This window comes from Dipodomys spectabilis, unplaced genomic scaffold (genome assembly GCF_019054845.1).
Source record: "Dipodomys spectabilis isolate Male_0828 unplaced genomic scaffold, ASM1905484v1 ptg000095l, whole genome shotgun sequence".
Lineage (NCBI taxonomy): Eukaryota > Metazoa > Chordata > Mammalia > Rodentia > Heteromyidae > Dipodomys > Dipodomys spectabilis.
Genome location: NW_024870772.1, coordinates 21,784,385 through 21,801,327, shown reverse-complemented (window position 1 = coordinate 21,801,327; position 16,943 = coordinate 21,784,385). Strand labels below are relative to the sequence as shown.

The 16,943-nt window shown below is 38.4% G+C and overlaps 1 protein-coding gene across 4 annotated transcripts in view; it reads left to right on the top strand.

Moving 5' to 3' along the window:
- Positions 1–434: 434 nt before the first annotated feature.
- The window catches only part of Zc3h13 (zinc finger CCCH-type containing 13), a 55,996-nt gene continuing 39,487 nt past the window's right edge, over positions 435–16,943 (top strand). For all 4 annotated transcript variants that reach the window (XM_042685411.1, XM_042685410.1, XM_042685409.1 and 1 more), the window contains exons 1-5: positions 435–732; positions 9,347–9,473; positions 10,268–10,377; positions 11,495–11,606; positions 13,351–13,459. In XM_042685411.1, the coding sequence (XP_042541345.1) occupies positions 9,357–9,473; positions 10,268–10,377; positions 11,495–11,606; positions 13,351–13,459 (448 nt within the window). In that variant the 5' untranslated portion in view covers positions 435–732; positions 9,347–9,356. The remainder of the gene's footprint in view (positions 733–9,346; positions 9,474–10,267; positions 10,378–11,494; positions 11,607–13,350; positions 13,460–16,943) is intronic.

Genomic DNA, 16,943 nt, shown 5'->3' with positions numbered 1-16,943 from the left:
GTGCCGATCCCGGGGCTCGAACTCGAGCCTGTCTCCGTCCCTGGGCTGGCATTGTACCACCGGGGTCCCCGCTCCACGTCCGGCCTCCGGGCGGTTAACTGGATGAGGATCTCACAGACTTTCCGGCCTGGGCTGACCCTCAGAAGTCAACCTCGGGAAGAGAGCATCCAGCAGGAACAGGAGTGAGCCCCCCAGCTCACCTTCGTAAAGTCACCTTAACTGGGACCTTCGGCTTTGCGGGCGCCAGGCTAACCCTCCCGGGACCTCCCCTACTCGCCCACTAGTCGAGGATTTCCACTTCCGGGAAAATCAACACCGCGCAGTCCAAGGGGGCGTGTCCAGGAAAGGGGCGGTGCCTGTTCGCTGACGACTAATCTGGCGGCCGGAAGCTAGGGCTGCAGAGGACTGGGGTAAACCCCTGACTTCCGGCGGCATTTGGAGTCGATCCTTCTAGCGGCCTGGCAGTGCTTTCGTTGCTTTTTCGGACTCTCGGGACTCCTCGTTTTGTCTCTTTCCCCTGCCCGGGGCTTTTCGATTCTGGCGTAGAGGCCGGCGGCTTCCGCTTCACGTTCGTCTCCCTGGTTCCCTTCGCTGGCCGAGGACCGGTTCCCGGGAGCCGCGCGTGCGCTTTCTCCTTCCCTTCTCCGTCCTCCCGGGCCGGGCGCGGGGACGCCGCGCAGCCGGGACAGCGGGGCCTCTGGGCCGCACTGGAGGCGGGAGTCTGGGGAGGAGGTAAGCGTGAAGTCAGTGGGTATGGGCGTCTGTGAGGCAGAGCGCAGCTGGGGCCGGCTCAGAGGCCTGACTTGTTTGTTCCCCCCAGTCGCTTGGGTTCCGCCGGGGTGATGAGCTCTGCTTGCGCAGCTCACCCAGATCTGCAACAGCGGCCCACGCTCGGACCTCACGTCATGCTCTTCTTAGGACTGTGGAGCTTGTCCCGTTCAGGTCAACTCGAAGGGTGAGCCCTGCCCTTTAAACGGATTCAGGTTTGGGAATCCTTGCGCAGTAATCGCATCCGTGTGCTTCGGTTGAGTGCAGCAATTTGGGCACGCTCTTCATGCACTCCTCCCAGACTTTCTTGTGATTGTGTTTGGTCTCACTTGATTTCTCTGCAGATAATAAAAGCTCCGCGTCCTGGGAGTTTAGTGCTGCTTCATCTCACACGCATTTTCCTAGTTGATTGCTTGAGGCAAGGTACTTCGTGGTAGTTACGTTGCCGAAGCCGCGAAAGGTGGAAAGGAGAGGGTGTGGTGTATGTGGCATTATCTTTTATTTCTAAATAGGTGAACGTAATTTTTGTGAGTGGAAAAATTCGGAGTTAGTGAACACGACTCGATTTTAGTCGGGTCTTGTCTGTGGGAGGTAGTGTCATGAACCATTTGGTTAATACTAGTTTTCAGATAATTCAAACTACTTGGAGAAATAGAGTTTTGTGCCGCCTCTTCGGGTTGTGGATTTTTGAAGAAGGCATTTTAAAGTTTGGGAAAGATGTTCACGCCTGAAGTTTCCAAAATCCACGACATTGTTGCAGTAAGTCCAAATGATGGTACAGTACAGTGTGTGTCTATGTCGTGTGGTTCTGTATGTAATGTTTGACATAACTGTTTTAATACCAGTACGGTATTTTGGAGAGTTTCATATTCTTAATCTGTAGATCTTCAAATCATTTTCAACTGCATAATTGGTTTAGATTATATCGGGTGATTTTTTTTCAAGACTTTCTAAGACAGTGAATCTGATAGATGCTTCTGATAAAACTGGCATATCCAGTTTTATCATATCATACAATCTACCTGCGTTATCCATAGAGGATTGGTTCAGATATTCTGAGTATACTTAAGTCCTTTGTATAGAACGATCTAATATTTGAGTATACCTTTCATATATCCTCCTTTTACCTCATCATCCTTGCACTTATAATACTTAGTGTGATATAAATGATGTATAGATAGTTGTTACACTTCGTTGCTTAGGAATAATAAGGGATAAAAATTTGTACATGTTCATTACTAACACTATCTTTTTCTGCCTATTATTAATTCATAGAACCCACCACAGATAGGGAAAGCCAACTGAATACCTTTTATGATCTCCCTGATCACTTGTGACTGGAAATAAACATTTAATGCATATTTTGAGATGTTAATTCATTTTCACATCGTTAATCACAATTTAAACTGCCAAAATATCATATATGTGATTAAAATTTTAATAAGTCACAGTGTTAATTTATACACTAATATGCCTCACATTTACATAAAAATAAAAAATTACTTAATTTACATTAATTTGGAGAATTCATTTTCAGTGGAGATTATTCTAACCTGTCTCTTCCTTGCTCCTGTCTTACATAGGGAGAGGTATAAGCCTGCAGATACAAAGTCTGGAAAGTTGTTTTACTAAGTCCTTTTTAAATTTTTTTTTTTTTTTTTTTTTGTCAGTCGTGGTGCTTGAACTCTGGGCCTGGGGGCTGTTCCTCAGCTCTTAAGCTCAAGGCTAGTACTCTACCACTTGAGCCACTGCACCACTTTCGTTCTCTGAGTGGTTTATTGGAGATAAGAATCTCATGGACTCTCCTGCCTGGGCTGGCTTTGAACCATGATCCTCAGATCTCAGCCTCCTGAGAAGCTAGGATTACAGGCATGAGCCACCAGCACCCAACTTCTAAGTTCTTTTTAAAAAATGTTCTTATAAACTATACATAAGCTTACTGTCCCTTTTTTTCTTTTAAAAACATAAAATGTGAGCTGGGCTCCTATGGTTCGTGCTTGTAATCCTAGCTACTCAGGAGGCTGAGATCTGAGGATCGAAGTTCAAAACCAGTCTCCCCTGTGAGACTTTTAGCTCCAAGTAGCCACTCAAAAACCAGAAGTGGCACAGTGGCTCAAGTGGTAGAGTGCTAGCTTTGATCACAAAGAGGCTCTGAGTTCAAGCCCCATAATGGACAAAAAAAAAAAAGAACAAGAAGAAATGTAAAGAGAATTTATATTTTAATGTAATTATTTTAATCTTAAGATATTCGAACTTAGAGATTTGTCCCAGTAGCTTTAGTTCTTTAACAATTTCCTAATACTATGCTGTTGTTTATTCAGATTAAAATGATATGTGCATTCATTTATCCTACAAGTAGAATGAGATTGGAAGTGAAAGTACTAAAACTGATTAAGATTGAGCATCCCTCACCTAAAAATCTGAATTTGAAATCCACCATCCAACATTTTGAGTGTTGACATGATACCAAGTAGAAAATTGCATCCATGCCTTCATGTGATGGAGTACAGTTAGAATATAGACACACAAAGATATAGTGTAAAATTGCCTTCAGGCTGTATGTATGTCATGTGTAAAACATAATAAATTTTATGTTTAAATGTAGATTCCATCCCCATGGTATTATATTTATTAAAAATTTCCAAAATCAAATGTTTGGTTTCCAGAATTTTGGATAAGAAATTCTTACTGACAAAGTTTTGGTAATTAGGTCTCAGGAGTAATTACTTATATTCAGATTAAGCACTTCAGACTTGTATGGCAGCAAATGCCTGTGGTCCCAGCTACTGGACAGGTAGAGGCAAGAGGATTGCAAGTTAGAGGCCAGTCTGGGCAATATAAACTAAATCTATCTTAAGACCAAAATACAAACAAAAGGCTTGAGATTTGAGGGATGGGGTACAGCTCAAATGAGTGCGAATCTAATATCCTCAAGACCTTGAGTTTAATACCTAGTATGAGAGAAACAAGGATGGGAAGAGAGGTTAAAAAAAAAAGAAGTGGGGGTGAAAAAAAGGAGAAGATATATAAGGAAGATATCTAGAAGGAGGGAAGGAAAGGTAGGAAGGAATGGGAAAGAAAAGAGATAAGGAGGAGAGGCAAGAAGGAAGATACATCTCTTTCCCCTTTTTCTGAGTACATTGTGATGTCTTAAGTTTTCTGTAGCATGGGAACAGGTCTCATAGTTACAACTCTTGTTCTGTCTTAATAGACTCAAAATTAGTAATCTTTTCTACTTGAACGCTGCAGATATCTATTTACAAATGGAGAGGAAAAAATAGAAGAATAGACTTAAGCAGTGTTACCTGGCTTTGATAATATTTGTGTTTGGGAAAGATGTGATAAAGTAGGTAGAAATATGATAGCAACTTAAGCCAGTGAATAATTTGAAAACAAAAAATTACTCTTCAAAGAAGAATAAATTATTGAGTCATGGTGTGATCTCCATTTATAGTCTCTGTGATATGGAAATACTAGGGTTTGCATTTTTATATGATGGTTTCTAATTTTTGTTTCTAATTTTTCTCATGTTTTGGAGCACACTGTGGTGTACATTTTATTCTGTTATTCATCTTCCTTTGTGGGCCTAAATGTTTAAATAGGATTGAAAAATTTGAATAGCCACATTAGTTGATTACAATTTAAGTTAATATATGAAAAAGGAATTCTTTTCTAGTGTAATATAAATTACTTTCAGAGAAATGGGGTTTAAAAAATTACAAATTGTATTCCGTTCAAACAGAAAACATTTAATGTAAACTCATGAGTGTTACAGATATTGAAATGTATATTGAGTTAACTTTATTGTTGACTGCTGATAGAAGTTCCTAGATGGATGATGTATTATTTGTTTTATTGTAACATGATAACTGAGGCAGTTTACTTATGAAGAGAAAGTTTATTGGGCCCACTGCTTTGAGGCTTTGGGAGAGTGGCTCATCATGAGCAGTTTGCTCATGTCCTCAGTCAAGAAGAGATAGAAGAGATAAGTACCACAGTTGTTTTGAGGGCAATCTCCAGTATTTATGACTCAAGGATCTTCTAGGCCTCACCCTAAACCATGCCCCTTAAAAATGCACAGAACTTCCCACTACTACCCCAGCCTGGGGATCAAGCCTTTACCATGAGGATTTTTGGGGGAATTAATCCAAATCATAGAGGATGATCACTAGAATTCTTTCCAGAAACTGGCATGGTAGTGCACAATTGTAATCCTGACAGGAGGCTGAGGCAAGGAATATCATGAGTTTGAGGTCTACCTGGGCTATGTAGCAAAATTTTATCTCACACCAAAAAAAATTCTTTTCTACTTGGAAATCTTTAGCTTCTAATTTTGCCTCATGATACCAAGATACAGTGCCATTGCAGTATAAGACTGGCCTGGCACTGTTGGACTCTGAGAAAAAAGAGCATATCTGTATGTTATTGGATTTTCTTCCCCTTAAGGGAGAAGACTCCACAGTCGCTGGAAGTAAAATTCCTAGAAAAATTACCGTAGATAAATAATTGTTAATTTCTTTGTTTTTGTACTGGGGTTTGAACTTATAGTCTCTAGCTTTCTAGACTAACATGATACTGCTGAACCACACCTCAAGCACTGTTTGGTTATATTTTAGGATAAGGTTTTTACTTTCTGCCTAGGTGTTTGCCTGAGCTGTGAGCTGCCCATTTAGCCTTCCTTGATCATTGCTGAATCACAGTTGTTCACTGCTGCATCCAACTTCTCTTCTTGGAGATGGTATCTCATGGACTTTTCTGTTCAGGATGACCTGGCACCACAGTCTTTCCAATATGAGCTTTGTGACAGATACCTGCCACTATGTACATCTGTGGGTTGTGAATAGGTCTGGTGAACGGAGTGGCCTCAAATCACGATCTTCTCATTCTCAGCCTTTCAAGTAGCCAGGATTATAGACATGAGCTATTGGTACTTAGCTTGAGTTGTTCTTGAAGTTACTTGTTACTTGTGTGGGAAACAGAAGTTTTATTTCTTTAATAATGTTCACATGTTCAAGAGATTTCAGGAGAGACGTCAGCAATCACTTAAGAGGACAGCAAATTCTTCACAAGTCAAAGGGCTACTGAACTCACAAGAAGGCAAGAAGTATAAGGTTATAAAATGTTAAGAGATGAATTCCCATCACAACATTCATTTTTCAAGCTGTGCTGTGAATCTATAATACAGTCTTAGTTAAATTTTGTCATATATAATTTGGGCTTGTTTTAAGCTCATACTGTGAAAGCAAATCCCATTTCGTGTACAGACTGTTGCAGGCCTAGTTTTCTTAATAAAACTACCATTCTCTCCCCGCCCCACCCCCCCATGTTTCCCCAGATACTCAGCAAAGCTAAATTACAGAAAAATGAGTCAGCATCTTTATGTGTGTATGTATGGGGGGGGGGGTTGTCATGGGTCTTGAACTCTGGGCCTGGGCACTGTCCCTCAGCTCTTCAGTTCAAGTATAGTGCTCTACCACTGGAACTATGGTGCCACTTCTGGCTTTCTGAGTGGTTTATTGGAGATAAGAGTCTCTTGGACTTTTCCTTCCGGGGCTGGCTTTGATCCTCAGATATCATCCTCCTGAGTAGCTAGGATTACAGGCGTAAGCCACCCATTCCTGTGAGTCAGCATCTTTTATTGGTAAGAACATATTTTAAGTTTTGATCATTAGTTTTCACTTGTCTTTGACACAATAGTCCAAATCCTTTGACATTTTCAAAGCCTATGTTAGAGATCTAAGACTGAGAGAAGCTGAGAAATTCAACATTCTAGTAGTAGTTATGATCCCCCCCCCCCCCAAAAAAAAAACCCTGACCAAATCCCTAAAAAGAAGAGGGGAAGGGGGAAACAGAGCTGGGGTGGGAGGAGAGAAGAGAGAGGGCAGTAGAGATAATACCTGGGGCCCTCAAGAAAATAAGAAAAGAAGATGATATATGACTAGTATTGTGGAACCTGCTACTATTGTTTTTTTTTAGGCAGGTGTGTTGGGAGTAGAGGCATGAAAAGGATAAGGGCTCGGGGGGCAGATCTAACCCACTTCCATTGATAGTGGAGGGAAAAATCAAAGTTTAGGGTTTTAGGGATGAAATAGACTTCTTGTAACAAAAAAAAAATGGTTTTCATTCTTTTTAGAGTTCTTAGTTCACAGGAAGTTTTGGAACCCAGTCAATTTTATTAAGTGTTTTTAAAATTGAATTAGGAGGGCTGGGAATGTGGCTTAGTGGTAGAGTGCTTTGCCTAGCATGCATGAAGCTCTGGGTTTGATTCTTCAGTACCACATAAACAGAAAAAGCCAGAATTGGTGCTGTGGCTCAAGTGATGAGTGCTATCCTTGAGCAAAAGAAGGTCAGGAACAGTGCCCAGGCTCTGAGTTTAGGCCCCAGGACTGGCACAAAGAAAAGGAAGGAAAGAAGGAAGGAAGGAAGGAGAGAAGGAGAAAATAAAAGAATCAGTGGCAGAGAATTATAATGTACATTTGTATATTGATTTTGTAGTAATATAATGAAGCTTTAAAATGCATTTCTCTTTCAGATATTTTTTTGTGTATTTTGTAATATGTTTACTTGTTATTGAATCCTTCCTGGATCTAAATTGTAAGTTGCTGGGTGTTTTCCTCAGTTAAAACTCTGCTTTTCTTGTCTTCTTTGAGTCTTTTTTTTATCAGCGTTCCATTCTTTATATTCAGTAAATCAAATGGACATATGGAATTTTTACCAGATTATTCTCAAGTTCACAGATAGAATGAGAGTAAGTTCAAGAAAAATTAAAGATTATCTTGGAATGCTGACACCAACAAGTAGACTCGGCATGTATATAATTCCTTATTTGGAGAGCAGTTGATACTTAAATGATTTTTTGTTGCAGCAGGTTCTTACTCATTTAATATTTCTAAGGTATATCATACTATCATCTAATATTTTCATTTCTAATTGAATCACCCAAATTATAAAAAATGGATTAGCTTACTCTTATATAATCTTAGGGTTTTGTTTGTTTGTTTTTTTGGTGGTGGGCCTTGAACTCTGGGCCTGGGCGCTGTCCCTCAGCTCTTAAGCTCAAGGCTAGCGCTCTACCACTTGAGCCACAGCGCCTCTTCTGGTTTTCTGAGCAGTTTATTGGAGATAAGAGTCTCACAGCCTTTCCTGCCAGGGCTGCCTTTGAACTGCGATCCTCAGATCTCAGCCTCCTGAGTAGCTAGGATTATAGGCATGAGCCCCCACACCTAGCTCTTAGTTTTTTTGAAGTTTGACTTCCTAGAAAGTTTTTTTTTTTTAATATTTTGTCTTGTTGCTAATAATTGTAAAAGAATGCATTCATGGGCTGGGAAGGTGGCTCAGTGGTAGAGCGCTTGCCTTGCATGCATGAGGCCCTGGGTTCGATTCCTCAGCACCATATAAGCAAAAAGAAAAAAGCCGGAAGTGGGGCTGTGGCTCAAGTGGTAGAGCACTAGCCTTGAGCTGAAGAGCTGAGGGACAGCGCCCAGGCCCAGAGTAGTTCAGGCCCCACGACTGGACCCCCCACTCCCCCAAAAAAAGAATGCATTCATAATGTATGTGTGTGGATGTGTCCATACTCTTTCTGGGGTTTGAACTCTGGGCCTAGGCACTGTTCCTTAGCTTTTTTGCTCAAGGATGGTGTTGTACTACTTTGAGCCTTAGCTCCAGTTTATACTTTTTGGTGGTTAATTCATAGTTTTTCCTGTCCAGCCTGGCTTAGAACCTGAATCCAAAGATCTCAGCCTCCTAAGATTATAGGCTTGAACCACTGGCACCCTGTGCTGTTCATTAATTCTTTTATGACCTTTGACTTTCATGTACATATACAATAGACTATGGAAACTCTTGGGTTTTTCTCATTGTACAGGCTGTCCTAACAGTGAGGTGTCTTTTTTCTTTTTGGTATTACTGGAAAATAAACATGCTTCATTGGATTGTTTTCCTTTGACCTTTTCAAGTAAAGAACGTTCTTAAATAACATTTGGCTCTCTTCCATTCTGATTTATTGCTTTGTTTTATTTTGGACACAGGATCTCAAAATGTAGCCCAGACTGGCTTTGAACTAGTCAACTGTTCCCTGCCTCCCCACTGCTGAGGTTCCATGGATATGCCAGTTGGCCTGGCTTTTTATGTACTGATATCTGAAGCATAATTTCTGTTGTCATTTAAACCATATAAAAACATGGTTTCTACTCCCAATTAAAATTTCACTTGATTTCTGCCCCCGTTTTCTTTGATAGAGAACCCAAGCCATTAACAGCTTTTCCTCTAAACAGTGAAGCTACTAAAATTGAAAACAGTTTTTTAAGTAAGTTGTGAAGTAGACATTTTCTTGTGTAATTTCTGAGGTTGAATGTATTATGAGAGCTGAAAAATGATATAATTCTAGTCAACAGATTTTAAAGTTGTTACGTATTTACTAGGGCATTCTTTGGTATGTACTTATGCTTACCTGTGATCTCTCCTGTGCCTTCTTCCCCAAGGAAAGTCCTCTGTATTAAAGTATTATCTTTTAAGTTATGAGCTTAATTATTTGAAACTGAAGAATTTTACAATTTTGCCTTTTTTTGTCATCGTTAAGGTAATACAAAATGTCAAAGATAAGGAGGAAAGTCACAGTTGAAAACACCAAGACCATATCTGACAGCACATCCAGAAGACCCAGTGTATTCGAGAGGCTTGGCCCAAGCACTGGTAGTACAGCAGAGGTGAGTTGTTACAAGTGTAGTCATAGAGGTTAGTCATTCAAGTCCTGTAATTGAGCCGAGAACTGGTGGCTCATACCTGTAAATCCTAGTTACTTGGGAGGCTGAGATCTGAGGATATTCGTTTGAAGCCAACTCAGGCAGAAAAGTTTGACTATCTCCAGTTAACCAGAAAAAAGGCTGGACTGGCAGCATAGCTCAAGTGGTAGAGTACCAACTGTGAGCAAGAAACACACACACACACACACACACGCACTATATTGAAAGGGCTGAGAGTGTGGTGGAGGGCTTGTTCAAGTGGTAGAGTACCAACTGTGAGCAAGAAACACACTCTCTCTCTCTCTCTCTCTCTCTCTCTCTCTCTCTCTCTCTCTATTGAAAGGGCTGAGAGTGTGGTGGAGGGCTTGCCTAGCCTGTATGAGGCCCTGATTCAGTCCTCACTGGAGAAAAAAAGGCAAAAAGAAAATATTAAGAATTGAAATACTGAGGTTGATGGCATGGCTCAGGTAGTAGAGCAACAGTGAGTGAAAACAGGAGTTTGAGTCCTGGTCTCACAATATTTAAGGATACGAATATTGTCTTAGTAACATTGAACATGTGTTAAATGTTTTATAGAATGGAATGAAAAGGTAGAGTTTATGGGTTTTTTGTAATTTTTCTTATTTTAAAAAATTTAGTGGTAGAGTGATATATCATAGATTAGTTGGAATTGGGTAGCATTTGTTTTAATTTTGGCCCACTAGTATCTTTTCTCAGGAAGTCAATATGAAACTTACATAGTGATATCTGTCTTTTAGACACAGTGCCGGAACTGGCTGAAGACTGGCAACTGCCTCTATGGAAACACATGTAGGTTTGTACATGGCCCTTCACCGCGTGGAAAAGGTTATAGCAGCAACTATAGAAGGTAAACAGAAAGTCCAAGTTTTCATATATTATTAGAAGTTAACACTTGGAAATTGTCTAGTATGAAAGTCTAAAATACAACCATATATTTGGCCAATTTCTATTTTGGTACTAGTCACCAACAAGGTAAGGAAGGACAAAATGTTTTGGGTTAAAGATTAATAAAATATTAATTTTAAAATGAATGTATGTGCTTAATAGATGTTTTGATGATAAATCTTGTAATGAGCGTATGTATGGCTTACTTTCCCTCTATATATTGCTACTTAAGACAGCAAAATTCCATGCTGTCAGAATTTAAGTGGGGTTAGACTATTGTTAACTCTTCATATATTAGAACTGAATAGGATATAAGTTTAGTGTATGTAAGGATGTTCTAAATTAAAATCCTGCACTACTGTTGTTGATTAAAATGTGTTTGCCAAATCCTTTAGCACAATATACTAATTTGAAAAACATGTATACATGTGGATAAACATAGTTCCTATTTAGAACATCATTTTACCTTTAGAAGAGGTTTGGATAAATTAATATAGTCCCTTTTCTTTTGATTTCTTCTTGATTTTGTAATGGTACTTAAAGAGGTAACATACATAAAGTTTGTCACAAAAATAATTGAAAATTAATTTTAAATAATTTTAATTTTAACCACTTTTATTCTGGAATAACTTAAATTTAAGAGAAGCTAGCATAAATAGCATGAAATTCTTACACATGTTTCATTTTTAAGGAATATAAAATATTTTTTAGTTATATCCAACTATATATCTATTTAGATTATAATGTTTTTACTTCCAGATTAATTTTGCTATTTGTATCTTAAAATTACTTTAGTCTGTCTTTTCCTTCCACACGTAACTAGTATATTGTGTAGCTAATAAGAAAACAAGTCAAGCAATTACTTTGATTACTTTTTCTCATACTCATATGTTATTGTTTAATTATTAATCCTAAGTTGAAATAAATTATATTTTAGAAGTTTAGGAGTTAAAAAAGGCTAGAAAATATATTGAGAGTATGTCTATAAATATATTTGAGGTTATTCCTACAGATATGATCTTATAAAATGGTATAAATAAATAAATAAATATTTTTGTTTTTATGTTTTGTCTCAAAAGGTCACCAGAAAGACCTACAGGGGATCTCAGAGAAAGAATGAAAAATAAGCGCCAAGATGTGGACACTGAGTCCCAGAAACGAAATACAGAGGAGTCATCTTCACCTGTTAGGGTAGGAATGGATTGCTCAAAACTCAGTGAAATTTCAGTGGTGATTTTTTTTCTTTAAGTTCTGTTTAAATATTAAGTTGTATGCTAGATGTATGTATAGTAATCATGTTTAGGAGTTCTAATGTCTTATATGGCTACAATAATCTGAAGGATAACAGTACCCTAGGAAACAGTTACAGTACTTTCTGATGGCTAGATGAAAGGAATTGACTGGCTCAAGATAGACTTCATAAGGTTTTGATATCTTGCTAGAGATTATGAATTTCTAAAAGTATTCTAAAGTTTTCAGAAATCAATCAAAGGTCATATTTTACTTCCAAGAAAGATTGAAGTTGTTCCTGGTAGAACACTTGTGAACTGTAACTATTTGGAAGCAAAGTTTGGAGAATTTAATAGCTTACCAGCAGTGGGGAGGTAGCCCTGGTTACTTACATTTTTCCTACCAATGTAATAATCAGACAGCCGTCCCCTATAATCAGCCCAGCCTGCTGGAGGGGGCGGGGCATCAAGAGGTGAGGCTCTGCAGGGCCGCCGGAGAAGGTGGGGCCTCAGAGTGCCTCCAGGGGGCGGGTCGTGCCCCTAAAGGGTGTAGGGCCTCCAGCCCCACATGATGAGCTGCCTGTTGGAAGTGATTGGACAGTGGGCAGCTTGGGGGAGGAGCATGAACAGCTTGCCCAGATGCACACCTAAAGGGTTCCCAAATGACTCTTCTCAGCATTCGTCCTCCGGAAACAAACACTCCAGGGAGGCTCTCATCCCTGAGGGCTGAGATACCTACAAGAGGTCATAATTCTACCTAATAAAATGTGGTTTGGAGTCTTATATAATAGGTTGAATTAATTGGTCAGTTGAATTTTAAAAATTGAACTACCCATTGTTTTCTATTTAGGCTGCTGTTACACTTGGATTAAGATATAAACTTGTTCTTTTTTGTTTTTAAAGGATTAATCTGTTAACTGATTTAGCTTGATAAAAATAGGCAAAAATCACCTTTTTGTAAAAAGTGTTTGTAAACCAGGTATTGGTGGTTGGTTCATGCTTGTGTCTTAGCTACACAAGAGGCTGAGACCTGAGAATCATGATTCATATCCTCCCTGGGCAGAAAAGCTTGTGAGACCCTTATCACCAATCTACCACCAAAAGTAGAGCTGTGACTCAGTGGTAGCCACCAGTCTTGAGCAAATAAACCAAGCCAGAGTGTAAGGCCCTTGAGAGTTCAAGTACTGGCACCAAAAGAAGGAAGAGAACAAAAAAAAGGAAGAAAAGGCTTTTATAAAATTACTAAAGGAGTTTGAATTTATCCTTCTGTATGTAATGTCTGTTACTTTAGTAGATTTTCCTAGATTGATTATTTTTGAGACTTCTGAGGGCTTAAAAATATTTTTATTGTTTTTTAATTGGTGATTTTCTAATCTATATCTACTTAGAACTTTTCCCACAGTAAATATGTAAGAGAATTATCAAGTGCTTATTAAAAGTAGTAGATTTTCATTATGTTTCTAAAATCTGAAGTACTGATTACATTTAACAAATCACTATTTTTTAATAAAATAATTACAAGGTAGATTTTTTTCTGTGGTGCTACACTAGTCCTTGTCAGTCCTTACTTGTAGATAAATGATTGTTTTACAAAAGCATTTGTTTAATGAAACAGCTAAATGAAATTAAAATATTGTATGTTCTAAGAGCTACCTCATATAGTTTTTCAAAATATGGTCATCTTTATGTATATATTTATTTTCTAGAAAGAATCTTCAAGAGGGAGACATAGAGACAAAGAAGACATAAAAATCACTAAAGAACGAACCCCAGAAAGTGAAGAAGAAAATGTAGAATGGGAAACAAATAGAGATGGTGAGTTTCAAAACCTTTGCTTTCTAATAATCTCCTGATTGTTCACTTTATAGATTTTTTTTTTTTGGGAGGGGAGGGGGTCCGGTCGTGGGGCCTGAACTCTGGGCCTAGGCACTGTCCCTAAGCTCTTCAGCTCAAGGCTAGCGCTCTACCACTTAAGCCACAGCACCATTTCTGGCTTTTTTTCTTTTTGCTTATGTGGCTGGGGGAACGAACCCAGGGCCTCATGCATGCAAGGCAAGCGCTCTACCACTGAGCCACCTTCCCAGCCCCATCACTTTGTAGATTTTTAATGAGCTCTAAGACTGCTCACCTGTGACCTCTCTATTCTTCTAGAATTACCAGCTTAACCCAGTTCTGAGCAGTAAGGCAGAAATTAGTATAAAGTAGTAGTACAGAGGCAGAAAAAGTACTTTGTATTGCCTGCTTCAACTGCCCCATCCTTTCTTCCTCTTCTGCAACTTCATTGTGCAGCATGGGGTTTTATCATGTGTGTAATACTAAAATTCACCAATACTAAGGCTAAAAAAAAAGAAATTTGTTTGTTTTACATAAAATGATAAAAATGAGGTTAAGGATTAAACGTCTGAGAAAATTATTTCTAAGAAATTGTTGGCTCTCATTTTTCAGAAGAAATCCAAGTGATAATTGAACCACAGAATTTATTTTTGAATATAGGTAAAATTGCCTTTTGAGCCTTTTTTTTTTTAAAACAAATAGTAGATTTTTCCCACCATGAATATTTTTCTCTTCCTCTTTGTTCTGGAGGTAAGCTATTACCTGATAGATAAGTTAGCTGTACATTCTCATCCAGTAGCTCTCATCCAGTATAAAACTATTTTGGTAATCTTGGACACAAGTTCATTTTCCTACAATAAAGTATAAAATAAAAAACATAGAAATGAACTTTTAAGATTTGATTCCATAATAATTAGACATTTCTGTATAACTAAAGGTATCATAAACTAGAGGAAAATATTTGACATGTGATATATTGAACACGAGAAAATATTTGACATGTATCAATTAATAAAGACATTATAAACATAATGAACTCCCACAGATACCCAAGAAGATACTAATCAACTTAAAAATCTGCCAAAAAATTATGTAATAGTTAACTTGGAAGAAATAGAAATGGTCAACAATAAATGGACAGCCTCACTGCAGGAAAAGACTGATAAAAACAGAGACAAAGTGTTCCACCCATCAGTTCAGCAGATATAAAATCTAATGTTTTTAAATGGAAGTTTATGATGGGATAGTTGTTTTTTGTGGTGCAGTTTGTCCATGTTAAAAAATAGAAACTAACTTACCTTTGATTCCAGAAAATGCAGAAATTTGTCATAAAGAAATAACTTTCTTATAAAACAAAATAGCTATCAAAATGTTCATTGAAGTCCTGTTTATAGTATCAAATTATTGCAAACAAGCTGTATGACTGTCCGAAGGAAACTGGTCAAGTAGGTTCATTATTATGAAATGCTTTGCAGATGTTAAAATGAAGGTGATTGAGGGCTGGACGTGGCTCACACCTGTAATCCCAGCTACAAAAAGTTATCAAGACCCCATCTCAATCCATTAGCTGGATGTGGAGATGTGCACCTGTAGTCCCAGCTATGTGTGAGGCTTTAGGTAAGACGATAATGGTCTGTGTCTGGCCCTGGGCAAGAATGTGAGCGACTACTTGAAAAATACTAAAAGCAAAAAAGGGCTAGAGGGATAGAGTACCTGCCTGGAAAACACAAGGCTCTGACCATATCAGACCTGGATATTGCTGAAATAGGTGAAAGGGAATAAGGAATGGCATGGAATGTGATAGAATAGAATGGCAGAAAAGGAAAATGGTTGAGCCCTGTGTATGACATGGGAGAATATTGTTTATAGGACAGTGTTTGTATTTGATTCCATTGTTTTGTTTATTCACTTACTTATTTCAAGGTTGTGTCTTATTGGGTAGACCAGGACTCCCACCTTTTAATCCTCCAACCTTAATTTTCTGCATTGCTGAGGCTCTTGTTTTAATGTTTAAATTATGTTAATGAGAAGAATGTAAAGATTTTTTTATACATGAAACATGAAACTGTCAACAGTGTTACCATTGGATGGTGCTGATAGAATATGAAGGAGCTTCATGTTTTTTCTTGTGTGTATTCAGAATTATTTTAGATGTTTAATAGTGAGAATATAGCATAAATGAAAACAAAAGGAAGTAGGAGACTTTTGTAGGCTCTTAATACATTAGTTATTTCCAAGCAATAAGTTACTAGAAATAAAACGGTTATATAAAGGGTATGTGAATGCTCTTAAGGCTTGTACACTAACTATTTTACAAGAAGTAGTCGTCTGTAATCCTAGCTACTAAGGAGGCTGAGATCAGAGGATCAGCCAGCCGGGGCAGGGAAAGTCTGAGAGAAACTCTTATCTCCATCCAATAAACCTCAGAAAAAAAATAAAACTCAGAAAAAACAAACAAACCAGGAAGTGGCGCTGTGGCTCAAATGGTAAAGCTCTCGCCTTTAGCCAAGGAGCTGAGGGATAGTGCCCAGGCCCAGAGTTCAAACCCCATGACCAAAAAAAAAAAAAAAAAAAAAATTAGTATCTGGGCCTTTTGCAAACAGTACTAAAATTGGAATAAAAAGACTCCATAATACATGAAAAAGACATGTGTCATTTGTATCTTTTCTCTTTTTGTTTGAATTTGTTAGGTTATTTGTTTTATTCAACAGTAAGAGTTCTTTATAAAGAATGTCACTTTAATGTGTTGCATATATTTTTGTTGTATTTTGAGTATTTTCTGTGTTAAATATACTGTACAAGTTATATTTAATATTTTTGAAATCTCCTAAGATTTCCTCTCAACACCTCTGTAACTGGGTTTGAACTTGGCCTTGTGCTTGTTTGACTTACTTGCTTGACTGGCACTCTTTACACTGAGTCCTGGCTTTTGGCTAAGTATTTTGGTGATGGAGTCTTACAAACTTTTCTGCTTGGGCTGGCTTTGAACTGTGATTCTCCAGATCTCTCTCTCTCTCTCTCTCTCTCCCCCCCCTCTCCCTGTGACTCCTCCCCCCCTCACACACACATACACACACACACAGATAGATGTGTATATATTTGGAGGGCAATACTTGGGTTTTGAACTTATTAGAGCTTTGAGCTTGCTTGGTATGCACTTGGGTCATACCCCTTTTTTACTTGTGAGTTATTTTTCAGATAGGGTCATACTCTTTTGCTTTGGTTGATGTGGGACTAGGATCCTCTCAGTCTCTTATTTTCTGATTAGTTGGAATAAAAATGTGAATCTTCATATCTGACCAACTTTGATAGATACTTTAAATGCTGAGGCTTCTCCCCTCCCTTGATTGGGTAGTTGGGAATTACGTACTAAAAGCTATCTTTTTGTTTCTTATGTGTTCTCTATTGATATTTGGAGATAGCAGGGTTTAGATAGTAAGGCACACTGTTACCTTCTCTTCAATTA